The sequence below is a fragment of the Botrytis fragariae genome (genome assembly GCF_013461495.1).
Source record: "Botrytis fragariae strain BVB16 chromosome Unknown tig00000054, whole genome shotgun sequence".
Lineage (NCBI taxonomy): Eukaryota > Fungi > Ascomycota > Leotiomycetes > Helotiales > Sclerotiniaceae > Botrytis > Botrytis fragariae.
The window spans coordinates 406,991-432,595 of record NW_023500993.1 but is presented as its reverse complement, the minus strand read 5'-3'; the positions used below and the strand labels follow the sequence as shown (position 1 = coordinate 432,595).

General features: G+C 41.4%; 8 protein-coding genes across 8 annotated transcripts; 3 read left to right on the top strand and 5 right to left on the bottom strand.

Moving 5' to 3' along the window:
- Positions 1-990: 990 nt before the first annotated feature.
- Bfra_004900 (putative dynamin family protein) lies at positions 991-3,418 on the bottom strand (the record flags this gene model as incomplete). The annotated part of the gene is made up of 6 exons (XM_037335291.1): positions 991-2,448; positions 2,499-2,634; positions 2,686-2,776; positions 2,824-2,968; positions 3,022-3,282; positions 3,335-3,418. 6 exons carry the CDS (start codon positions 3,416-3,418, stop codon positions 991-993), a joined length of 2,175 nt encoding a protein of 724 aa, XP_037192386.1.
- Positions 3,419-4,005: 587 nt separating this feature from the next.
- On the top strand, positions 4,006-4,749 carry Bfra_004899 (uncharacterized protein; the record flags this gene model as incomplete). Its single annotated transcript, XM_037335290.1, has 2 exons — positions 4,006-4,146; positions 4,195-4,749. The coding sequence occupies 2 exons, from the start codon at positions 4,006-4,008 to the stop codon at positions 4,747-4,749; spliced, it is 696 nt and encodes a 231-aa protein (XP_037192385.1).
- Positions 4,750-11,045: 6,296 nt separating this feature from the next.
- On the bottom strand, positions 11,046-12,889 carry Bfra_004898 (putative regulator of chromosome condensation -like protein; the record flags this gene model as incomplete). The annotated part of the gene is made up of 3 exons (XM_037335289.1): positions 11,046-11,874; positions 11,928-12,805; positions 12,866-12,889. The coding sequence occupies 3 exons, from the start codon at positions 12,887-12,889 to the stop codon at positions 11,046-11,048; spliced, it is 1,731 nt and encodes a 576-aa protein (XP_037192384.1).
- Positions 12,890-13,804: 915 nt separating this feature from the next.
- On the top strand, positions 13,805-15,090 carry Bfra_004897 (putative dna damage tolerance protein rad31 protein; the record flags this gene model as incomplete). Its single annotated transcript, XM_037335288.1, has 2 exons — positions 13,805-13,877; positions 13,958-15,090. 2 exons carry the CDS (start codon positions 13,805-13,807, stop codon positions 15,088-15,090), a joined length of 1,206 nt encoding a protein of 401 aa, XP_037192383.1.
- Positions 15,091-15,322: 232 nt separating this feature from the next.
- Positions 15,323-16,449, bottom strand: Bfra_004896 (uncharacterized protein; the record flags this gene model as incomplete). The annotated part of the gene is made up of 2 exons (XM_037335287.1): positions 15,323-15,846; positions 15,939-16,449. 2 exons carry the CDS (start codon positions 16,447-16,449, stop codon positions 15,323-15,325), a joined length of 1,035 nt encoding a protein of 344 aa, XP_037192382.1.
- Positions 16,450-17,295: 846 nt separating this feature from the next.
- On the top strand, positions 17,296-18,840 carry Bfra_004895 (putative hydroxyindole o- protein; the record flags this gene model as incomplete). The annotated part of the gene is given in 6 exon segments (XM_037335286.1): positions 17,296-17,361; positions 17,381-17,566; positions 17,629-17,672; positions 17,792-18,440; positions 18,554-18,604; positions 18,691-18,840. The coding sequence occupies 6 exon segments, from the start codon at positions 17,296-17,298 to the stop codon at positions 18,838-18,840; spliced, it is 1,146 nt and encodes a 381-aa protein (XP_037192381.1).
- Positions 18,841-19,123: 283 nt separating this feature from the next.
- Positions 19,124-21,278, bottom strand: Bfra_004894 (putative coenzyme a protein; the record flags this gene model as incomplete). Its single annotated transcript, XM_037335285.1, has 8 exons — positions 19,124-19,258; positions 19,365-19,532; positions 19,603-19,792; positions 19,826-19,937; positions 20,001-20,299; positions 20,352-20,556; positions 20,616-20,900; positions 20,987-21,278. 8 exons carry the CDS (start codon positions 21,276-21,278, stop codon positions 19,124-19,126), a joined length of 1,686 nt encoding a protein of 561 aa, XP_037192380.1.
- Positions 21,279-22,572: 1,294 nt separating this feature from the next.
- On the bottom strand, positions 22,573-24,943 carry Bfra_004893 (putative d-lactate dehydrogenase protein; the record flags this gene model as incomplete). The annotated part of the gene is made up of 11 exons (XM_037335284.1): positions 22,573-22,740; positions 22,850-22,879; positions 22,931-23,112; positions 23,169-23,398; positions 23,452-23,742; positions 23,801-23,902; positions 23,952-23,986; positions 24,047-24,143; positions 24,190-24,298; positions 24,354-24,546; positions 24,614-24,943. The coding sequence occupies 11 exons, from the start codon at positions 24,941-24,943 to the stop codon at positions 22,573-22,575; spliced, it is 1,767 nt and encodes a 588-aa protein (XP_037192379.1).
- Positions 24,944-25,605: the final 662 nt, after the last annotated feature.

Sequence of the window (25,605 nt, the reverse complement as noted above, 5' to 3'; positions counted from 1 at the left end):
TGTGTAGTATTTCTTGGGGTTCTGGTGGCAGGATTTAAGCTGAAGAGGAGTGATGCGAATGATTGGATTGATTGGCCTATGGGGGCTTGCCAAGCTTGTAATATGAAAAGTCTATTGAAATAGAAGTGAACGACTTAAGAGTTTGAGCAAATTCGAGAACTCTTAGGATGATGTCTCGCACTACGATGTGACTTCAAATTTGACTTGCTAGCCTCGAGTTTCTCCCCCTGACCAGAAAATACAGATCCAAGTATCGGAGCAATAGAAAATGCAGTAGACTCTACTGTTCTCTACGACTTTGCTCTTGCTTTGTATAATGACCTCTCTGATATAGTTCATTTAGACACCGGAATGTTTTCCACTTCGGAAGTAAAAATAGAAATTTTGTCTCTTGTGCAGCATCTAGTGAGATACCATACCAAGAAAAATAAATTCTAATTTGAACGGCAATAGCATGATAAGTGACACTGTTAGTCAGTCACCATCGCCGTCGTTAGTTGTAAAAAAGTCTGTTCTTCTCTTATTTCGCCGAGTTAGAGATCCCGACTTTGCATTGGCATGGTGGCTCAAAAGACGATTCGAGTGCCCTGACGCATTCCCACGGCTCATTAGTGGGTTCACGAGTGTAGATCTGAAATCTTGTCACTTAACGATGCCGAGACTGCAGTTTTTACACACATGTTTAGCGAAATTTATCTTGTATCAAAAGGAAGTGATTCAATACAATCGGTTTCTATTCATGTTCTTCCACTTACACTTTGCGAGTCCTGCGGCAAAGAATCCGGAGATTATATCTGCTGTAAAATATGCTAGCCTGTAGCAGTATTCTAGATCATTTGTACCTGCAAGCTTTGACCTGAGCAAATCTATATGAAGTTTTTCAATGAAAAAATTGGGCATCGAAGATCAAACCTGGTATCATTCTATACACGCTTGCAGCTTGCCAAAGAAGTTCAAAAGAGAAAATCTAATGTATTCGAAAATTTCTACCTATTCAAGAATTTTTTGACCGGCATTTAAGTTCGCAATTTCCTCAGTCAGTCGTGCTCTGCGTATAACAGTTTGATCACTTTCACCCGCAATGTTTCTGAGTTCAGAGTCTGTCATATTGCCTATCAGTTGCGGTGAAAATAACCAAAGAGGCCCCTTTTTACTACTAATGAGAAAGTGATCCACAGCTTGAAGGCAAATTGCGTCCACGAATCGTTTTCGAGACACTTTGTAGTATGCCTCCAGTATATCGTGTAAGTCCTGTGTCGTCTGGCCTTCATTACTCATGAATGTCGAAATAGTATCTTCAAGACGAAGTAAAGGCTGTTTCTGTGGGTCGTTTGTTGTCCAGGACTGTAGACTAATCAACTGTTTCTTGATCCGGTCCTCACGAGCCTTACGCAAGTTATCCGCGAAATAATGATTCATCGTGAGCAGATTTCCCTGTTGCTCAACCTCAATCAGAAACTTGACATGATCTAGTGCCCTCTTATATCGTGGAAGCAACATTTGAGATAACATAGCCCATAGTTTCTTGCTTAATGTATCATCTTTGCAACAATATCGAAGTGCTTCGTGGTTAAAACGATGAATTGTTTGGATCACGTTCTTTAAATGCTCATGGGCGAAATATTCCCAGTTCTGAGACTGCTCCAAAAACAGGGATGGAAGTAAGGAGGGATTCAAAGTTCCTATTTCGAAGCCCCTAGACTTTTCGTATTTTTCCGTTATCCATTCCATAATACCTTGTTTGGGCGTAGAAGGTGTTGAGATGAATGGGCTTATAAAAACCTTCAGCTCAGGATAATTGTGAAGAAATTCGATTTTTGTGCAACGGTTATTGCTAGCCGTCGGTGCATCAAGGTTGTCTAGAGAATTCTCTGTCTGAGGATCAAGCCCGCTATCTTCTCTAGCGGTAACACTTATCTCACTTTCGCTGGATGCGGAATTAAGCTTCCTTGTACAACCCCTCAGCCAAATCAAATCGGAGAAAGCTTTGTTCATTGTCATTACATTTGTGGCCAACCGAAAAGTATCATCATCAAAACATCGATCGCGACCATAGTGAGCGTCAATAGCCTTGGATGTTATTTCCCGGACGTCAGTGGTAATCCGAATCAGATGATTACGTTGATCATTGGGTGTATCGCGACGCGGGCCCATGGCATCCAGTTTTTCTCCCAATTCACGGATCCTAATCCGTACGTCTTCAGCCACGGCTTGGAAGTTGTGCCTCGTGACGTCGACCAAGAGATTGTTTAGCCGATTTTTCAAAGATTTCACACCTGCTCGCTCTTCTGGAATCGCGTCCCAGGGCTCACGCCTGAAGAACATGGCTTCACGAGCGTTACGCTCATCATTGGTTATACTAAGATCGCTCTGGCTTCGATTACACACGATGGTGTAGCCAAGTTCAAAACGTGCGCTACTAGATTGATTGATCACAAGCTCTATGACCTAAGAAAATCAATAAAATATTCAGTTCTTGGTAACAATGTTGTGCGAACCTTCTCCTCTGCGCCTCGATCTACTAGATCTGGCTTTGTGAAGACTCCTAGAGTCCTTCGACCTTCAGGATCAGCATCTTCAGCCATCTGAATTATCTCCTGCGTTGCAATATCTATATTTGCGGGAACAACTGCTCTTTAAAATACGTGAGCCATTGTCAAATATAGAATTGTATACTGTACTTACAAGATAATGCTCCGAGGATTCTTCATATATCTCGCGACTATTTCTCGAACAAGGGCCATATCCTCTTTGCTTGTCTGACCTGGAGTTGGTTCTATGATCTCAGCTTAGCTATGAGTTAATGAGAGGTATTGGTCTTACTTCTAAAAAGACCTGGAAGGTCAACAACACTAAAGTTTTCATACTCTGGACCTGAGAGCTCGATCTTGAGAATATTATGAGAGAAAGAGTCCATGTTATCATCCCGTTGCTTTCCGGGGTAGGGAAGTCCCATACATTCCGATGCCTGCAGCGCGACATTTAACAAGTTTGCTGGCGATAAAATGATGACAGTCATACCTTGGCTAACAAATCTGAGAAGGAGTGTTCATCAAAGCTCGTTAATTGAATCTTGCCAAAGTTTGCAATAGCGTCTGTCTTAGATTGCTCTTGGCCATGGGCAGCCAAGATACTAACTTCCCTTCGCTCTATCTTTGTACGCTTGAAAACAATCTGTGTTGGGAATCGAGTACATAGGCCGGAGTCTCGTGGAAATGGTAGGCTCGTCAGACCCTCAAGAACAGAACTCTTACCACTTGACTGATCACCAACAACAACAAGCTATACGGTACGAATCAGCAGAGCGCAGTTAGGTATAGAGTGTAGAACTCACCTGGGGAAGCGATACATATTGGTCAAGCCGCAACGCATACAACTCATCGATCTTTTGAAGTCTAGTAGCATCTTCTGCCAACATGATTGCGATGAGGATTAGAAATTCAGAATGAAAATATGGGATGAATTCTGTCCCAATTTACTAGTGATAAATAGTTTTATGATCTTGATTTAGCGCAGGTGAGAGCGAGAATAAGTGATTATCTATCAGATAGTGAGTGAGACATTCTATGACATAGTCGAGCAGTGATATCAAAAACCTTTTCCTTGAGCTCACAGTGTTTCGCTGGCACCTCTGAATCGTTTTAGTTCTCGCAGTGTTTTGCTGGCACCTATAAATCTTCTTCGTTCTCACAATGTTTTGCTGGCACCTCTGAATCGTTTTATTTCTCGCAGTGTTTTGCTGGCACCTATAAATCTTCTTCGTTCTCACAATGTTTTGCTGGCACCTCTGAATCGTTTTATTTCTCGCAGTGTTTTGCTGGCACCTATAAATCTTCTTCGTTCTCACAATGTTTCGCTGGCACCTATAAATCTTCTTCGTTCCCACAATGCCTTGTTAGCACTTTTATATCGTTTTTGTTCTTACAATTGATTGCTCCTATCTCTAAATAACCTTGATTATTACAGTATTCTGTTACCACCTCTGAATCGTATAATTCAGCCACGATGGCTTCGAATGTTGCTTCCATAGACCCACCTATGACATTCGGCCAACGACAGAAAATGCAACAGCTTCGTGTTAACTTTCACGTTCCTCCACATGAAATTTTATATACACCGATCTTAGGAGATATCATGAGTAGGCAAGTTCGTCACCACGAATCAATCCTTTTGTGATGACACTAAAATTTTCAGCAACTCTGCAATTTCATCGATGGCCTTCTCAAGGAATTGATCCACCAATACCCTACGACTGTTTCACCACAGCCGGGTGCGTGGAAGCTTATTAAAAATGATGCAGAATTAGACCTAAATTTCTGGGAGCCTTGGAGCATAGAACCGGATACAGCCATGATCGTCGCATCATCGAACGCGCAGATACCTTTTCCAATCATTGACAGTAGCCCAACAACAAATGATGCATCCTGGACGTGGAGCAAGAAAGTGCTGTCGGTCAATTTCCCAGAACAGAATGCATTTTTGCTTCAACACCATGACCGCGTGTTGGTGATCCTTCGCTGCCAAACAAAGTACAGGGTGTCAAGCAAGAAAAGGAACATCTGCGAAACAAACCATACCGTATTCATTCCAATGACATATACGGTGCAGCATGTGCTAGAGTTGATACAGGCTAGCTATGTGTCCGCTGTTTACTCAGATCATCGGGAAGACAACTTACGTTCGAATGGTTTGACCGCAAGAGAGTTGGGTTGGAAACACGGTACTATACTAAGACTAGAGTTGTGGTAGATAAAAATGAGCATGGAATGGCTATTTTCTGAATTGGTATTTCCATTAAATGGTGAGCTTTTAGATCGTCTACTTATAGCCCTATCACCTTGCGGAACGACATACAGGATGTTTGAAATTCAAGAGCAGATTAATTATTGAATTATTATATAGTTCATAAGCAAAGAGATGCTGCCATATTTTAATGATTTGATGCAGAAATCAGTGTGTGATAATTGATTCAAGAAGTCAGTTGCGCGACCGTAACCATGGCATTCGATGTAGTTAAGCGTTCATCATGGGTGCCTTAAGAATAATGCTGTAATCATTCCATATCCAAAGAGTATATGTCCAATACATTGATAGAAGGGTCATTGCGCAATAGTCATTGATATCAATTGACTTCAAGATGAATCAAGGGACAATGTAAAGAATATTGAACTAGAATTTCAGAGTAGTATAATCGTCGTGAACGTTCAATTACACAGATATTAATATTGATAGCGATATCGTATCGTATTGTAAGCCCCTTAAGAATAACATACTGAATGTATATTATCAGATATCAATTAGAGTAGTATGTCATATGAGAGAGGAAGTAGAATGAATAAGATATGATATGTTCCACACGTTGACTACAGTGGGGTAAAGTACGCGGGTAAAAGAAATATGTGGGGAAGGGTGTATAACCCTAAATAATTTGCTGTCAATCTTCCCCATTTTATTGTTAATATCTTCGAAACCTCAAACATTGTGAGTTCCCTTCGACCTTCCTTTTCAGTAATTCCACGAATAGTTTTGTGGTCATTCCGGTCATTCTTCTTAACTTACTGCCGAGATCGTTGAACCAACCTACAATGATGTCAAAATTGATGTTTTTGATGTATTTCTGGGGTCAATGTCTTGAATTTGACTTCAAGCTTTTACATCACTTTCATGTAACCCGAGTCAGTGAATCCGTGACCGTTTTATTGTGATGTTTGCTAGAAGGGGTTACGTTCTTGTCTAGATGATGTAAGCTCCTTGGTTTAAAGAAATAAAGTGAGTCTTAAGTTGTTGCCCACTTTCCGATATGGTGGTCGCATATGTAAACCCTGAAAACATTAGAAGCCTCTTACGGTAGGAGTTTAGGACAACTACCTGGAATCAGGCCCTGAAAAAGCTACGTGTTCAATCTTCATGGTAATGCTTTCAGAACACGAACATCGCATACTCAATTCTGCAAATTCTAATGAGCTCTTGTGTTATTGCCTTCTGTTGTTTGTTTCACTACCCATGGTCATCCTCTGGAGGTAGTAAAATCACTATTTCGACAGTATGTTAACAATATGAAGTTTCTATGTCGGAGAGTTTACCCTTAGTATCTTTACTATCAAGATTTACAGCAAAAGTGTCCAATTGAACGACAAGCCAACTTTCCCATTTTGTCACGCTCCTCAATTGAAGTGTCTCATTCGCGAATTACAAATTCAATACTTTTCTCAAGGAAATTTCCCAACAGCTGAACTTATATGGAGATCAAAATATTAGTAGCACCAAGCAGATGTTGTCTTCAACGCTATCATTCCATCAGGTTCATACCTAATCACTGTCATTGTCGCTTAGTGTCGCTTATTACGTAGAGCCCCTAATCGTTTCTTCTCGCTATCTCCTTGAGTCAGATGCTAGAGAAACAAACTCTTAAAGACCATCGCTTGGAAGAATGAGTAAATGAGGAAATATTTGATGGAATCGAGTATCCCGCTTTTTGTGAGCGCTGTAGAATTAACACCAGCAGTCTAATCTATCAGTACTAATTTTTAATGGTTCTTTTGGTAAGCATAAATCTCGGACACGACACTGCATGTTCCTCCATTGGTTTCTGCAAGTAATTCTCTACCACAATTATCATAATGAAAAATAAATTTCGGTGTGAGGAAGCTCATATAGACGTTATAATGAAATGACTGAAAGGAGAGGAAGTGATCAGACGGTAGTGAATTTCAGAGTAACTATCGGACTCAGATTCCACTAGATCTAGATGTCGTAGCTTCAGAGCTTTCAACGTTCTCATATATCAATATATGAATAACTCACAGTTCTATTCTGAATACTCAGCAACCGAGGAAAGAGAAACACGGTTGCATGTGGGCATTTTTGTCTTCAACTGTCTCCGAGGCTTGTTACTCTATCTCAAACTTCTGTTTTGTAACACGTGACTAGCGACGACTAAGAGTGAGGTAAGATATTGGTTTCTTTTCCAATCTTATCATTGCTGCCAACTCGTTTGTTTCGCTATCACTAGGTGCTTTTAAAAATACATTACTCTCATTAATCTTTTTCGGCTCTTGAGATTTGACACACATCTTCTTTTCCCTCTGCACTGACTTCTCTTACTGCCATGTTCTATTCTCATCCATAATATATATCTTCCGATATCAAAGACAGCAGCAACAGTACAGAAAACCCGTGACTTGAAAGATCTGCATGCTTATCCTATGTTTCACTGGAGAATCTTAATTACTGCCATTCCATCCTTTTCGCCACATGTCGAACACTACACCCCACCGTAACAACCATAATCACCACCAGAGAATAACTATTGAGCTTGGGAACCTACATTCAAAGCAATCTATAACATTAAATTAAGCCAAAAGTATTGGTTCGAACATCCCAATTTCTCTCGTCGCAATTGTGCATCATGAAATTAAATGGCATCAATAACTTTGGAAAGAAGAGAACAGTGGGTGAATGAACCACTTATAAAGAAGGGACGTAGATTTCACCTACATTCATCACTGGCTCTAGGAAAGGCTAGTGAAATACACTTGAGAGAAGGCAAGAACATCTCATGTATAGTAAGGAGAATATGATCCACTCAAAACAACATGTGATTCTTCTATTCACCCCTGCAGCTCGCTTTCCGCACCTTCCCCTTAATCCCTTGTATGATTCTTCAACTCTCCGGTATATAAAAACCGGCACATCTCTCCTTTCCTGACAATAAAATTAGATGTCTCGCTATGGTGAAATGTAGGGCCTTTCTCGCTGTGCAGTTTGTGGGGCTATCTGATCCTTCCTTATGAAAAACTTTGGAGGTATGAACTGGCAAGACTGAGAGTGTAGTATGTTTAGTGTACAAGTTCTCGATATAAGGCGGTTACTGCCATCTAACTCCTATCACTGACATCATACCAAAAGCAGTACTTCCACAATATCTCTTCACAATGTAACGGTTGAACTGATGATATCGACAACAAAGCTGTATAACTATCCCAAAATCTCATCAATATAGCCTGCAAATTCACAAATTACCAAATTTGTCTATTCTACAGGCACGAAGCTCAGAGAAACACCCCTTTCCCTGCATTGTTTGTACTAGTATACGGTGGTGTAACAGTAGCGTGTATCAAGCCTTTAATATGATATTACGTATATAAAGGGGGATTATATCTTTCTAGTGATATATGAATCGATATCATCTATATAAATAATTTCGAAAATATTGATATGCATCACTATACGGACCAATATACAAAATACGAGCAATACTAGTAAGAACACTGTTTCCCTGTGGCCAACTTAGACTGCCTTGTCTTATGTCTTAAAGAAAGCAAATTCGTCGAGAACAAATGCTTTTATAAGTATCATAAGGAATAAGGATGTTCAAGGAAATTATAGTGGTGCTGAATGTAAATATTGATAAGGAAATTTAGTGTATTATCGATCACAGAACGAAGATCGAGGTGGACATTTGATTCGATATCCTACGCTTCCCCTCAATCTTTTGCGCTCCGGTAGACCCAGGCTTGGCTTTTGTCACTCAGATTCGCCCAGAATCTATAAATAAGTCATCATCACCCTCCTTCTTTCAAAATCACACCTTACAATAAACGGACAGGCTAAGAGTCACAAGGAAACTCAACCAAATCTGACGCTTTTGCGGTTCAAAATTTATAGAAGTCTATACATCTAGTCTCGCTCTGTATTCATCAAAAGAAACAGCCCATGAAAATTTGGTTGAAATTCAGTTTTAGTTCTATTGATTAAATCTCTTTTATTGTCATCAATTACTGTCGCTACCAGCAACTCTACCTCGCATCCTCTAACACTAATTTTCCGCTCTCCCTTTCTTTTTTCCCGAAAGCCAAGAACTACACATCCATCTTGTGTCGATAGCTTCCGAGAGTACTTGCATACTCCCGACTCACATTGTAGACCATGAAAGCCTCTTTGTACTTATCTACCGTTACTGAACTAGCAGAAGCTTGTATTTTTATACCAAGAAATCGCGTTTAGCGAGACAGGGATTAGCGAGCGGGATATCAGGGAGGGGTAGGTGAAGATAGGACTCCTTGACCTGACCTCAATTTCTGGACCAGGATCTTCGTTTCCTTCTTCATTTAGACCCAACTTCTCTCTAATTTCTAGATATTCACCCTCGCAACCTTACCGCTCTCCCCTCCCAAAGCACCTCTCTATATTCCCCAATTCCCAATACCTATATAAACACCCACTTCATTCTTCCTAAAACTTTAACAGAGATGACTAGAAAATTGTTATCAGATCTCATGAACTCCGAACCTCTTTTCGTAGCCTCCTATGCCTGTTTTAACTTATCTTTGACCACCATTCCTTCCCATTCTACTGCATAGCGTAAAATCTAGAGAACTGTTATGTTTCGCAAGTTGTCTCCTATTATCATCTATCCTTCTTTACTGTCAACACCCTACACACTATCACCACACCACGACTCCCCATTATCTGATCTGTATATTACCTTGACATCCTTATATTCCATCTAAAAACATTTCCTGTTGTGAAATTTTCTCAATAGAGATACAGAACAAGCTACTTCAATCGCGAGCCAATTCACGACATAATGCTGGAGGTGCCACAAACTTCACATCATAAAAACATCTCAATGTATCCAGGATATATGTACACATCCCCAAACTCAACGAACAGAGAATCCAAACAAAAATTTCCATAAGCAAAAGAAACCAAAGCCATAAGCAACGAAACAGTGAATCATCGAAAATCTTCACGCCCATCCCTCGCCATTCGAAGCACCAGACCCCACTAGACCCATACCCACCTCCCAACTAACGTCCAATCAATCACCATCTCACCATCTCATAACCACTACTTATTCTCCCCTCAAGGTCCAACTACATACACACTCTTCTCCTCGACATCATAAACCATAAATCATTTGTCCCGCAATTTTGACATAAAGCAGCATGCGAATGATACATTTACATATCTATTTCCATTTCTTCCTCACAACCCTCAGCATTCCCATCTCACCCCCAGCCTCTTTGCCTTCTCCAACGGGGAAAAAAATCACTATCGTTCATCCACCCCATTATCATCACCATGCTAAAGCCTTTACTATGATAAACTCCTTTCAAACTACCCTCGTCAAAGCCCCGTCCTCACACCCGCCAATCTCCAACCTACAGGTCTATCCATCGGCGAGAAGTTAATTACGGCCTCCATCACAATCCCACTCAATCTCCAATTCAAGCCCAAGCACAACCCCAAGACGCAAAGATCCCACCCTTCTCACCTGTGATCATTTCCATCTCCTGGGAAAGGGTACACAAAACTAATGCCTTGTTGAATGGGTGGTTCATATAAACAAAAGAGTCGAGACTTCAGATAGAAAGTGCTTACACCATGGCATAGAACAGCATACCAAATTCGAGAAAAATGAAGTATCCCTATATCAGCGAGTGAACCATCCCTATTCCACCTCTCCTAGAGATACAAACACAAACACAACAACATAAAAGCACACACCCACACACATCACTTTGCTTTCTTCTCACGCTGCTCGAATCAATGAGAAAATGTAGGAATGCGCTTCTACCTTCATCTCTACTTTTAGTCCTCCATCTTACATCTGCAATCAAAATATCTGTTTCGATAAATAACCAGACATCCTTTCTTCACTTCATCTATCTCTCGCGGCCTTGACACTACCACGTCCCCTTCCCCATTCGCTGCATTGACACACACATTTACATTCACAGTACTACAAGCTTCATGTATCCACCAGATATGAGTCCCATTCCCACATATCTAAAGACTTGCATTTCCAAAACCACATGCATTGCTTCAATACATATAATGTATATGTGCCAGCATATAATTCCACTAAATATACAATCCTATATCCTCATTCCTCCTACCCCCCTCCGACCTTCCTTCCCAAATCATATAGATACCAACCGTCCATGCATATGCTCCAAATACCATCCTTCCAGATCCCAGACCTTAAATCCGTTTTCCATTCGTCATAACTTCTATCCATCAATCACAAACCATATTCCCTACATCATATCCACTTTTGGAAACATTCTCGGTCCTGCGAATCCCTTCACAACCACACTTTGAATATCAATATTCCCATCACTCCTCCCATCTGGACTCCACAACTTCAAAAGAATATATTTCCCACTAATGGGTGTACTAAACTTAATAGTACACTTACTTTTGTCCCTCTCAATAAAGAATTTCGCATGAGGAACCATAAGTTCACCTCCAACAGCTGCGACTGCTTCTTGTGTTGCGATTTGAGATGCTTCCGCCGCTTCCGCTAATGTAATATTACTAGCTGTTTCCCTCCTTTCCAATTGTGGTCTACTTCTTGAGACTCTTGCTGAATGTGATGCATCGTAATAGTAATGAGTACCATCATCTGAAAGTCTGTAACCTGCTGGAGGAAATTCATCTTCGTCATCACTACTTTCTTCCGGGAGTCGAAGGTCATCTGGAATATCTCTTGATACCCTCATTCTATAAGCTGCTCGACGATTTCTTCGAGGTTGATCTTCGTTATCAGAACAATCACTACTACATTCCATAGTGACTTGATATGGTGATGTAATATTGGTAAAATCGGATGGAATTTGGGCTGTAGGTGGAATATATGGAGTATTTAAATCGCATTCAGGATCTTGAGCACCCAATTGAACAAGACGTCCAGCACGAGCTTGAGCCGTTGTCATACTTCTAGTACCATCATCATTATGACGAATAGACATTATAGAAACAGGTGGCCTTTCTCGAGATGGTGAGGAATATTGAATTTGATATTGCGCAGTACGAGTAAGGAGATCGTTCGATGTTCCGGAAACAAATACCATACCTTCTTGAACTCTGAATATTAATTAGTATTGCGCAGTACTGAAAACAGATAATAAAATACTAACGGGGCTGTGTATCCTTTATGAGGTGCCTTGATAACTATTTCTGAGAGAGAAAACGTAGTTTCGCCTTGATGTTTCAAGACAATATTACAACGATTACTTTTAGTACAGTAAACGGTATTATCATCTTTCAAAACATTATCTGAACCATATTCTCCTTCTGGACAACTTTGAAATAGTCCTCCATCACAACTAACAATCTCCATTTGTAAAGTCCCAGGTTCGACTTGACCATATTTTCCATATTTGAAACCTTGCCACGATTCTCCTTTATTCTCTTGATCCAACTTTCTTCTCTTGGTTCTACGACCAAATTCTCCCTCGATGACATGATCGGGTGACGGTAACCTGGAACCGATGGGGGTCGCTAATAAAGTTCGAAGGTTCAAACTTGCGGCTTCTAATTGTCTTACATCTTCGGATAGAGAGTTTAAAAGATTGCCTTCGACTGAAGCACGTTGTGGTTCCATATATCGATCGGATTGTAAGAGGCGAGGTCTTCGACGACCAAGTAGAGGAGGAATAGGTCTGGTTGCGTCTCGTCTTCTTGTAACTTCGGCTCTTCGTGAATTTATATCCCTTTCCCTTTCATTTTCATCAAATTCCTCCCGACTTGATCCATGATTGAATGTTGAACGTCTTCCTCCTAATCTATGTTGCCTCTCGACCCTACGTTCTGATGATGACATATTTCTTATGTCTTCGGCTTCTGCTCTTCGTGCTTCGGTATATCGACCTATTGCTCTGTAAAGTTCACCCGATGGACTTATTGTATTGTTCGAATTAGGACCGCGCTCTAGAATTTCTTGAACTAATCTTTCTGCTGTTTCGGTGGGAGAATCCGTAGATGAATGACTCGGCGGATCATCAAAGTTCCCCGACTTTAATCAAATTAATTAGTGGGATAGATCATATGGCGAATATTAAGAATATGAATGTACCATTGAAAAGAGTCGCCTTGACATAGGGGATTGGATTGAATTGAATCTTTGTAAGCTGATAGAGAGATAATTGCGGAGAGAGAATGAATATGAATGTTCTTGAGTGGATTGATAAAGGATGTGGGGAGAGATGTTATTCGTATAAGATGTTTCTTTAATAAGAAGTTTATGGATCGCTGATGCTGAATGTATGTATGTATGTGTATGTATGTACCAGGTAGGTATGTGTGAGTGGATATTTAAATATTTGATCGATTGGGTGATGGTGTTGTAGTGAGAAGACGTGGTTTGTTGACCCCTTGAAGTAATGAAGTGAGTGAGGTCTGAGGTGTAAGGAGTAAAAGGTGCGAGGAGTAGTCAGGTGTAAGGAGTGATAAGTGAGGTGTGAGGTGTGAAATGCGAAATGTGAGGTGTGAGATATGTAAGTGAGGTAAAGAATTGGTGGTGAATGATGGTGAGTGATCATGGCAGAAATTCCTATGGGGCTTTGTGGGGTTGATTCGGATTACACAGAACTAGGACCAGAGAAGATTAGATGGGAACATTATTGGACAAAGAACTGGATAAGTAGGTAAGCCGGGCTATAGATGGATGGCAGAGTGAATATCAATCAAAACTTGTGAAGATTCCTATATTCGACTTCTTGTTGTGTTTTGAACAATACTTCCAATACACGTTATCGCAGACTTCAATATCAAAAAGTATATCTTCTTGATGAATCAATCAACAACAAGGCACAATTTCAGCCTCACAACTCAAAAAAACACGCTAAGATAGCAAAAGATTAAGCTTTACTTATCATCATCAATCCATAAGGTTACTACCTTCACCTACGAAATCAAGTTCTAGAATTGACATATTCACATCTCCAGCTTCTCTCGCCTTCCAATTCTACAACCAACAACGGACATCCATTCTTACAATTCCACAATATCCAAAATGGATCTCCCTTCAATGGAAGTCCCAAATCCTAATGTCGTGCCCATCATGACTTCAGCAGGTATCAGCGCCGGTAAGTCTTCTCTTCTCTCCCCCTCCTAGCAAACAACAAACAACAAAATGTAAAAAAAACTAAAATCCATTCCCTCCAAGATGAAATCGCCCTCTACGATCGCCAAATCCGACTCTGGGGAGTTCAAGCCCAAGAGAAAATCCGTTCCGCCAACATCCTCCTCATAACCATGAAAGCCCTCTCCAATGAAATAGCCAAAAATCTCGTCTTGGCCGGAATCCACTCCATAACCATCTGCGATCATTCAATTGTTACCCCCGCCGATCTAGGTGCTCAATTCTTCATCTCCGAAACTGATATTGGGACAAACCGTGCCGAAGCCGCTGCTCCTCAAATACGAAAATTGAACCCCAGAGTCAATGTGATTGTGGATAAAGATGATATTAGAAGCAAAGGACCGCAATATTTTGGGGGTTTCGATATTGTGATTGCGACGGATTTGGACCCGGAAAGTTTGAATATCATCAATACGGCTACGAGATTAAATCATAAACCTTTTTATGCGGCGGGGGTTCATGGATTCTATGGCTTTATTTTCTCGGATTTGATTCAACATGATTATGTGGTGGAGAGAGAACGAAGTAATAGACCTACACTTCTACAACCGGAAACACGAACTCGCAGTGTCATTGATGTCAAGACGAAGAAGGAAAATGGAAAATCTATGGAGGTCGTGACAAAGAGAGAGTTTTATTCGACTTGGTTTTTGGCTAGTGATGCTGCAACATTACCTGCTGAATATCTCAAAAGCAGACGTCGTTTAAAGGCAGTCACTCCAATTTTAACCTGTCTACGAGCATTATGGGAGTTTGTTCAACTTCAAAATGGTCGATTACCTTCAACCAAAGAAGATCTTCAACTTTTTACCGTCCTAGCTCATAAAAAGCATACAGCTTTAGGGCTCCCTGTTGAAACTCTACGTTCGGAAGTCCTACGAAGTTTCCTTCAAAATCTTGGTAGCGAAATAGCTCCTGTTACAGCGGTCCTTGGTGGTCAACTTGCACAAGATGTGATTAATGTGCTTGGTCACCGACAACAACCAATCCAAAATATGGTTTTGTTTGATGGAGATACAATGGAAGCACCAATGTATGCTTTACATCCTGAAGGTACTCTTGGTGAAGGGTTGCTGAAGTCGGGTGGAGAGATCCTTATGAATGGTCAAGTGATGGCACAACAGGTATCATTCCCGCTGGATGTGATTGAACTCTAGATTTCGGTAAATACGAAAAAAAAGTCGACGGTTTCAAGATCTGACGGAGATGGCGTTATATCGGGGGAGTTTCAGGGTAAATGTACAAATAGATGATATCATAGTATGGCAAATAGCCAACTACGCATAATGAATAACAATGTTTTCGCCGATCGTATGGAAGATCAATGTCGTCTTGAAATCTTTTGCTTGTCGTCTAAAAAATTACTTCTCTTGGTTTGGTGGCGCCGCTTCATCTCGTCTCGGTCCAATCTTGGTTTAGAGGTTCGTCTTCGTTCCCGCTAACACCATTAAAGCCATCTTCCTCATCTTCATCTTCATCCGATCCACTATCGTCATCTCTTTCAATCCCCTTCTCAAACTCCCCATCGTCTGCTTCAAAATCTTCATTCATATCCTCATCTTCGTCTCCCACCTCACTCTCATCATCACTACTCTCCTCCTTCTTCTTCTTCCCAACTCCCTGTTTCGCCCCCTCCCCCTTCCTCACAAACACAAAACTCCTACTACTTCTCTCCTCTCCTTTCCAGCCCCCTCCCCCCTTCACAACCCCCATTGTCCGCGCATGTTTATACCCCGGATACGCTCCCGCCTGAAACTTAAAACTCCGCTCCACTTCCAGTCCCGCATGTCGACCTAAATCACGTATATTCCACAATGTGTAGGGTTCGCCTTCGAAGAGTGTGATGATTATAGAGGAGCCTTTTGTAGGGGAGAGAGAGGGGATTGCGCGGGCGAGGAAGGATGTAAGGAGTTCTGGAGGGTGTGTTAGTGTTTTTATTTTATTTTACAGAAATGGAAGCGCATTTTCCTCGAATAGAAGAAGAAAAAATAAAAGGAATACCAACCTTGATTATACCTAACCTGACGATTCACATCCGTACTCTTCCCACCCACATGCGGAAAATTAAAAATAATCCGATCCATCACCCCATCTCCCCTCCCTCCTTTCGCATTCGTCCACGCCCGCATCTTCGTCGCATCAACCCCATATTTTACACTTCCCCCTCCCTCTTCAATCTCCTTTATATTCTCTCCCACATGCGGATATTTCTCCTGTAGTATCTGCAGTGAAGATTCGAAAACCGTAGCAGTTAACTTTTTTACTTCGTGATGGGTGATTAAGGAGCGCGCAAATGAGAGATCCCCATCACCGATTAGCAGGATAGAATCGCGAGAGGAAAATGGGATTATGGGAACAGTATGGTGTGTTTGTTTGTGTTTTTTCGTGGGCATGCCAGAGGAGGGTTTTTGGATCTTGGAGCTGGGTTTGGTGATTCCAGCTGGTTTGGGTTTTCCGGGTCCGCGGCCTCCTTTGATTTTTTTGGAGGAAGATTTGAGGCGTTTGTTTTTGCCCATGGTGGGTTTTGTATATATATGTACGGTTGGAGAAGAAGGGGGATTAAGGATTGCGAATTGCGAATGCGAATCGAGGATTCGAGGGGACGAAAGTTCACAAGTTGGAGATGGAAATTATTATGGAGATGCGGGGACGAGGATGGTTTGCGGCCGCTTGGTCCGCTTGGGATTTCTATAGCTGGAGGTGTTGCCTGAAGTATCAATATTCTGCAAGTTTCTTTCCGTGTGTGGTGATATCTCTGATATCTGTTCTTCCACTCTTTTAGAGATCATATCCGAATGTACAGTATCGAAGGGTTATTGCAATTCACAGCTCACCTCATGCACCAAGTAAAGTTACTGGTGCATCTTCACAACTTTCACTTATTGTCCTCCAATTTTCGCGACCCGATACTCAGATATGCTTTTCAATGTCATTTCCGATCGATTATTTGAGTAAGAGGATAGCCAGGGTTCAATATCGAGCGTTGCATTTGTTCTTTTCCCTATTTGGCCGGTGAAGAATCTGCCATTCTTCTTCTATCCTCTGTCTCAACTGCTTCGATAATCAGAAAGACCAGTCTCAGTTCATCATTCAAGTTGGCTACCAATTCTGAATCTTCGAATATGGATAAAGTTGTGAAAATATGAGAGAAATCCTTCATATTTGATCAGAAGGAACTCATTAGTCTCGTTGGGATGGACTTCGTTTTACCTATCAACCTTTGTTGTAGTTGGAATCGATAATGGATATATATCAATGGATGTGAATACCTCAACATTACGTGATGTTGGGCTCTTAAGGGAATAACCTCTTCTTCATTGGGCAATGTACCATTATTTAAATGATTTTATTTTCTAAAGGAAATGATAGGATTGATTTGGAGAAGTAAAACGATCACTCAAGGTGTCTCCAGCCACCAGAATAGCAGAGTGAGCCGCGACAATCCAGGAACATACCAGCAAAGTTGATGAATATCTTACATCAAATAATATTCCTTCTCCTTCTTTTGATGTTTTTTGTCCCCTCACACTATCTCTGCCGCCAGACATTCAAGCTTCTAGAAATTCTGTACTTGAAGCATCGGATGAGTTGACGGCTCTTATGCTTGGACCTGTGGAATCTTTAATTCCTCCCGTATGTCTTCCCAGTACTTTTTTTTTTCAGGAGAATAGAAATTGACCGACTTATTCTCATAGCCAAACACTTGGATAAGTGTGACCGCACTACATCGATTTGGGATGTAAGAACAATATTCTATCCTAACTTAAGCGTCATCAGATCGCGTCTATTGACTCATTCCGTCTTCACTATTTTCTCTTCTATAACTCTATCACAAGAACAACTAACCCTTTCCCGCAGTGCAAAATCCTTTCCCCCAACCCGCACTTCCACCTTCCCCGAAATCGCCCAAACATGCTCCATCCCCGAATCTGACGCACGCAGCTTAATCCGACACGCAATATCCTTCTACATATTCCACGAGCCATCCCCAGGAATAATCGCACACACCGCATCTTCCAAAGCGCTTGCCGAAATTTCTCCCGTCTCCGATTTCATCGGTTTCGTAAGCGAAGAAATGTTACCCGCTTCTACTCGTCTCATCGATGCCATGATCAAGTGGCCTGGATCACAGGAATCTAATGAATCGGGCTATGCACTTGTAAATGGAACGGATGTTCCCATGATGCAATATATATCAAGGGATTCTAGACGATCGCAACAAATGGGAAAAGCGTTGGCGTTTTTGAAAAGCAGACCGAGTGGGAGTGTACAACGCGTCTTGGGGAGTTTTTCACGAGACGATGCTGCAAATGATCTTGTAGTAGATGTGGGTCGCGCGAAAGGAACAGTTAGGGTTGAGCTTTTAAGATTTCTTCCTGAGCTCAAGGGTATTGTTCAGGATCAACCCGAAGTAGTCAGAGATACTACGATACCTGATGATTTGCAGGAAAGATTCAGTTTCATGGCGCATGATTTCTTTCAAGAGCAGCCTGTGAAGGGAGCAGATGTATATCTTATTTGTAACGTGTTACATGATTGGTCTGATAAATACGCGGCTAGGATTCTGGAAAATTTGATTCCGGCGTTGAAGAAAGGAGCGAGGGTATTGGTTTGTGATAGAGTGCTTCCGGCCCCTTGTATATTGACACCATACCAACTGAGGAGACAGAGGTTCGTTTGGATTTTCTATGTTGTTAGAGATATATTACTTGGCTAACTAGATTTAAAGCAGATGATCTTCTATGAAAGGGATTCAGAATGCTAGAGTTCGCGATCCGAATGATTGGGAACAACTTTTTGCGTCGATGGATGAGGGGTTCAAGTCGTTTCAAGTGGGGACGGTTGATGGATCGGAGCTGTCTAAGATTTTTGTTACTTGGGAGGGTGAGGATATGTTTGAGGTATGATGGGTTGGATGGTACGATAAATGGTAGAGATTTCAAATATGAATATCTCAATCTCGGAGTTGCCATGGTTCAATTTAGGTAGAGATATTGATTTTGAATCGGATTTAATGATTTATGTCAGAAAAGCCCCAAGCTTCATTGCATGTGCATCTACCATTCAACCTAAATCCACTGTACATAGTAAACTCACACAATCCATCAAAGTAAAATTACATTGAAAATTTAACATTTTACATTCGTGATTCTACATAACTTATAATCATTTTCATCCACAATATACATCTTACTCCATACTCTTGATATCACTTGCAACCTCGAACTTAGCGTCGGTCTTTTGTCTAACCTCCTCAACATCTACACCTGGTGCCAACTCGGTTAATGTGAGACCACCATTGATTCTGTCGACTTCGAATACACACTAGAAATATGGGGGTTAGTATTTTCATTCTTAAATCCTTCCATCAAACCCAAATCCCAAGGTTTGATGAAGCGTAGAGGGAACTTAGATGTATATGGAAACTTACCAAATCAGTAATAATAGTGCTAACGACCTTTGCTCCAGTCAAAGGTAAACTGCAGTCCTGAACAATCTTTGCGCTTCCGTCTTTTGCTACATGTTCTGTTGCGACGACAATTTTAGTTTCGTCGGGGTTGGAGACGAGATCCATTGCTCCGCCCATTCCCTTGAAGATCTGTGGGTTTGATTTGTTAGTTTTTGCTACACTTAGATGGGGAAGTAAAGGGGGATAGAAGGGAGCTCACCTTTCCAGGAATCATGTAGTTGGCCAAATCACCATTAGCACCGACTTGGAGTGCTCCGAGAACAGAGACATCAATATGGCCACCACGGATCATAGCGAAGGATTCGGCACTGTCGAAGGTTGACGCACCCGGAATGAGGGTTACGGTTTCTTTACCGGCGTTGATGATATCGCTTGAAGATGTTAATTCACTGCCGGTGTTTTACAGATAGAAGAAAACTTACGGATCAACTTCTTCTTCCGTTGGATATGCGCCCATTCCCAAAATACCATTTTCAGACTGAATCCAAACCTTTGTTTCAGGAGACAAGAAAGAAGGTGCAAGAGTTGGAATACCTACTCCACGTCAGTCATTTTGCAAACCCCCAACTCGAAATATACAACGAAATAAAAACTTACCAATACCAAGGTTAACATAGTAACCATTCTTCAATTCCTTCGCAGTTCTCCTGGCAATTCTATCTCTTCTGGTGATTGCATCCGACTTATTCGAAGTATCTTCTTTACCTTCTGGTGCACGAGTCTTCTTCAATTCTAATTTCTTAGGAACGGTAGCTGGAACAATACGATCGATGTAGATTCCTTGAAGATGGACATCAGCTGGAGCAATCGATCCGACTGGTACGATCTCTTCGGCTTCAACAATAGCGACTTTGGCAGCTTTGGCCATGATAGGTCCAAATGTTCTAGTGGTGTATCTATAATTTGTTAATATCATGATATCTTCAGCGTTGAATCGAGAGGAATTACCTGAATTGACAATTTCCAGCTTCATCGACCTTCCATGCTCGGAGAATAGCAACATCTCCTTTAATAGCTTTTTCCATCGAATAAGTCTTGCCGTCAAATTCTCTGGTTTCTCTTACTTGTCCCTTCTCTAAGACAGTATTTTCTTTCGAGCCTTCTGCTGGGGGGCCCAATCTAGTAGGAATACCACCTGTCTGTAACAATGTACCTATAAACCATCAATATGAATATTCTTCATCTCATCTCAAAGATCAAGCAAATACTTACTAACACCGGTAGGCGTATAAAAGGCCGGGATACCAGCCCCACCAGCCCTCAATCTCTCAGCGATAGTTCCCTGAGGACATAATTCAATAGCGATTTTTCCCTCGAGATATTTCTTCTCGAGAACCTTGTTACTACCGATGAAACTTAAAATTAAACGGTTTACTTGACCGGATTGAGTCAAGGCGCCTAGACCACCTGGTATCGATGCTCCGGCGTTGTTGGAAACGGCGGTTAGGGAATGAAGACTTTCTGGTCCTCTTCGTTCTAATGCTTCGATAATTGTTTCTATATCTCAAATCAGAATCACACATTATGGAAATCTCCTTACCCAAGGATCATAAATCATGCCAAAAGTAAACAGAATAACATACCAGCCGTTCCACACAATCCAAACCCCGCACTCAAAATCGTCGATCCACTCTTGATATCCGCAACGGCCTCATCAGCATTTTTATATACTTTACTCGCGCCTCTTACAATCTTTGGTGCTTTGCTAACGTTCTCCTCGTCTTTATATGGGTTTCGAGGCGCTTCTAGAAGTCGGACATAGCTTTGAAAGTGTCGGCAATCTCGTGATTTTTGACCCCACTGACAACGGATAGATGATGTTATGCGGAGGCCTGGAAGGCGAGTGGTGGTGAGAATACGACGGGAGAGAGACATATTTACAGAATGAGGAAAGATTAAGGAAATGAAGTGTAATTGATGGTGGAAAAGAAGTTTTTGTAAGAAATAGTAAATGTCGTTGACGCGATGAAATCGGCAATTGATTTGAAGCCGGGGAGTTAAGCGTCGGCTATTGATCTAGATCCGATGAAGGGGCGAGAATGTCATCAACTTCTCAATACAAAAAATGGGAATAATTCAACAAGAAGAATATGCATAGATGTGAATTAAATGGGGAGGACAGAGTATATATATCTATCATTCAATTCAAATTTGTCCTCGATATTTGTCTTGACCCTTCTGCCCAGCCAGCGTTCAGACACAGACACTGTCGGGTAACCAATCCCCGGTTGAAGTTATCGGATAATGTCTTTTCCACCATTTTGTACATATGCATATACCGAATACTTCTCCCGATTCTCTCACTGCCCCTTTATGGAGTTTCTCGCTTCATGATTGTTAGGAGCGGAGTCAAAAATGTACCGCATCAATTGCAGAATTTCTAAAGTCAGCAGATCTGGGGATTTCAAAATTGTAATCAAACCCCACATATCAGAGTTTCACGAACGAGACCCAAAATGATGCTCAATAGAATTTGCTCATCAGTCCTAAATTCAAAGCACACGCTGAACCTCAAAATTTGTCAGTGTCATACCCATTTTCTAGGTGATGCAAAAGTGTCAAAGAATATAACTCAGAGGCTATGCTATATTTATAGGCATGAGAATCAAAAGAACAAAAATTGAATCAATGGAGGTATTGAACCACACCCGATTTGAACGGATAACCTTTCGATCTGGAGTCGAACGCGCTACCGTTGCGCCAGCGGTCCTATTGATCTGAAAATAAGTGCTTTGTTTCTTAATATATACCCATTGCAAAAACTCACCCGGGAAGTGGGCAAAGAGGGGTTGCAATGGAAACTAGGAGGAATCGGGGTATCCGATCCGAGAACGGATGTGGGGCTAGTGGGGGAAGTGGGAATTCATGTTATGATTGCAGAGGAATAGATCGCGGAAAGTTTAAGGTAAGAAAGGAATTCTGGGGAATAGATTACACAAAACGCTGCAGTAGATTGGAAATTGTTGCCTTCACCTCGAGCGATGAATAATAGTGCATATGGCAAATAAATTCCTATTGACGTCTTCGAAGTTGCTCGTACTCTTTCTTGATGTACCGATGTCCCACCACGTTCAAAGCTTGGCGGAAGGAGAGTCGCTTGAAATACTTGAGACGAGAGGTTCAAGCATCTAATATTGAAACTCGACATTTGGGGCTCATAGCTCATGGCTCATGGCTCATTAAATATCTTTCCTGGATTCAATAGCCAACTATTTTGTCCTGAATTAGCTTCCCCTCTACTTGAATGTCTGTTGGGGAAATACTTTGGATCAAGAGAATGCTTGAGTTTCTTCATGACAGTAATTGTATCGAGGCCAAGTTCCTTCATCAAGCAATCCTAACAGTTTTTAGCTATGGGGCTACAATGGAATTTTATCGGATATTTTAAGTTTTGCTGCTGCTGCTGCTGCACAGAACGTCCGAAACCCCAAATCCTGGTTACTCACCTTCTTACCAAGCCCTATTCCATGCTCGCCCTATTATAACTTAGCATTTCGCTGTATATGTGATGGCTCAAAGGTACGAACAGAACTTGTTCCTTCCATCTCCAATGCTCTGTCAAGCATATCATACACACACTTCTTGACAGCAGCTGTCTCGACTGGATCTTTTGGATTATACATAACAGCTTGATGAAAATTCCCATCTCCTACATGACCGAGTACACTGGAAAACAAACCGAGTTTCCCTGATTCTGCTTTCGAAATATCTACAACGTCGTCAATGTTAGTGGATAGGTGAATTTTAATAGAAATAATGACCTACCTATAATTTCAGCTAACCTTGACATAGGCACAGCACAATCTGTACTCCAGATTTCTGTGCCTGGTGGCCGTTGTGCTAGCATAGCCCATAGAGCTTCTTTCCTCGCGGACCATAGAACAGTCTTGTCTTCTTCTGTTCGTGCGAATTGAAACTCTCCACCTTTCCATTGTTTGGCTATGGTCTGCACTCGCTGGATGTGGTCTTTTATTGCTTGCTCTGTGCCAGAAAACCTATTTTCATCAGTACGATATTAGAACGGGCAAATCATTTAAGAGAAAGCTACTTGAAAAACAATGTCGGTCGCTCTTCCCACATCCTTCCTCCAGTGCCTCCATTCTTATTGATGACCTGCATCTGAACTTCATCCATAACCTCCATGGCCGCTAAAGGGATTCCTGTCCTAATTATTTTCGAAGCAGCTGTTGCAGCATCAGCAACAGAAGGAAATGTAACTACCGCAACACTAGTCGTATCAGGAACTACAGCCAGCTTGAGAGTTATTTCTGTAATCAACCCCAAAGTTCCTTCTGCTCCTACGAAGAGTGAGGTTAAATTGTAACCTGCGGAAGTTTTACTATCTTATGGTTAGAGCGAATGTTGCACGGAGACTAGATCAAAAGCTGAAAACATACCGTGGCCTTCTTCGAGTTTTTATTACTGTACCATTAGCCAGAACAACAGTGAGATTAATGACCCAGTCTTTCATGGTGCCATACCTCATTGCATTGGTACCACTAAGAAATATGAGAACTGCCAGAAATATGAAGGCGCAGATGACAATACCTGCAATTTGTAGAAACCATTCCTCCAATGTGAGCCTAGAAATATTAGAGGATAATTCAAGAACTCAGTACAATGATTCCCTCTAAACAACATACCGTTGGACTAGGATCTAATGGAAGGAAAAGGCCGGTGTCCTTGATTTGCTCATTAAGATTCACCCAGTTCACAGCTGGCTGTACAACAACATCCATACTTCTTAGAGTCAACATAGTCCCATAATGATAGCGGTCAGACCTACTCATCTGGATGAAATTGAACAATTTTATCCATCTTCACAAAGTCAATACTTAATCCCGAGCAAGGAGTGGAAATGTGACCCTCCACGCTTGAGCCCGCACCAAATGGTACTATTTCCAACCAGTCAGTCTGATTGATGGCACTGGATTTTTCACAAGAACTCACTCATCGGAACTTTATACTTGGAACAAATCTTTGCAATTTTGACAACATCACCTGTGTCTTTCGGATAGACAACCGCAAGAGGTCTTTTCTCTGAGTTTGAAGTTGACCATTCCGAATAAGAATGCCTCAATAGTTCTTCTTCGTCATAGCTAATTGAGTCATCTCCTAATTCGTTGGCGATTTCTTGAATGGCCTGTTTTACTACATCTTAGCTGAATGATGTTCACGTGATAGTCAAATTTCTTTCCTCCAAAACTTACTTGAAGCATGACAGTTGGTTCTGCATACTTTATGGGAGATCCGAAGACTTTTTGATCAAGTCTACCTTGGTATGACATATAGCCATATCCAAAACATAGTGATGCGGTTGCAGACGCGAGAGAACATAATAACACTGTTGACTTGCTGAAAGTGTAAGGAGGAACAGTCCCGTTGTGAGCCGAATTAGAGATGAACCGTGTTCGCAGCATTGAGGATCTACCATGTAAACTTCCAGCTAAGGTCTGGCGTAATGCTGAAGCATTGGCTGGCGTCTTTGCAGGGACGGAATATTTACTAGCTTGGAAGATAGGTGATAGAAGACGATTCATGTTGACTGCTTGTTTCATCAACTAGAAGTTCAAATTTGCCGAGATTCACATCAAACACAAACAGTATAATGTTTGAATCGATATTAAGATCTGTTTGTTGCGAGGTGGCACATTCTCGTGACTTTCAACATATTAAGCGGAGGAGTGAGGAAGCATTCCGCACTAATGCACCCCAACCTTGGCAGTACAGTCATCGGCGATTCTCCGGCAAAACTGTATTGATCAAATTGAGAACTTATTGGTTATTAATGGCATCAACGTCAATCCTGTCAACAATGTTACACTCACGAAATTCAAACAATCATGAGAGTCATTACACGGCTTCCCTTTTTGCCAGTTATTATTAAGCTTTTTGGCGCCCTGCCATGTTGTATTTTCAAAATACCTAGTAGATCTTGAACCATCCACTTGAAGTCTTGAACCGCACAGACTCGTCGACTTAACTTAATCAGATTGAAGTATGGGAAGAATTGCGAGTGCATCGCCCGTTGGCTTAGAAGCTTATATACGAATTGCGTGTGAACCTAAAAGTACGAGTCGTGAACAAAGCGACCTTACTTTTCCAATTGAAACACGTCCAATTGCAAGTGTCCAATTCATTCTTCTGTTGGTTTATATGAAGTCTCATTGCCCCAAGTATGGTTTTGAGAGATCATGTAATT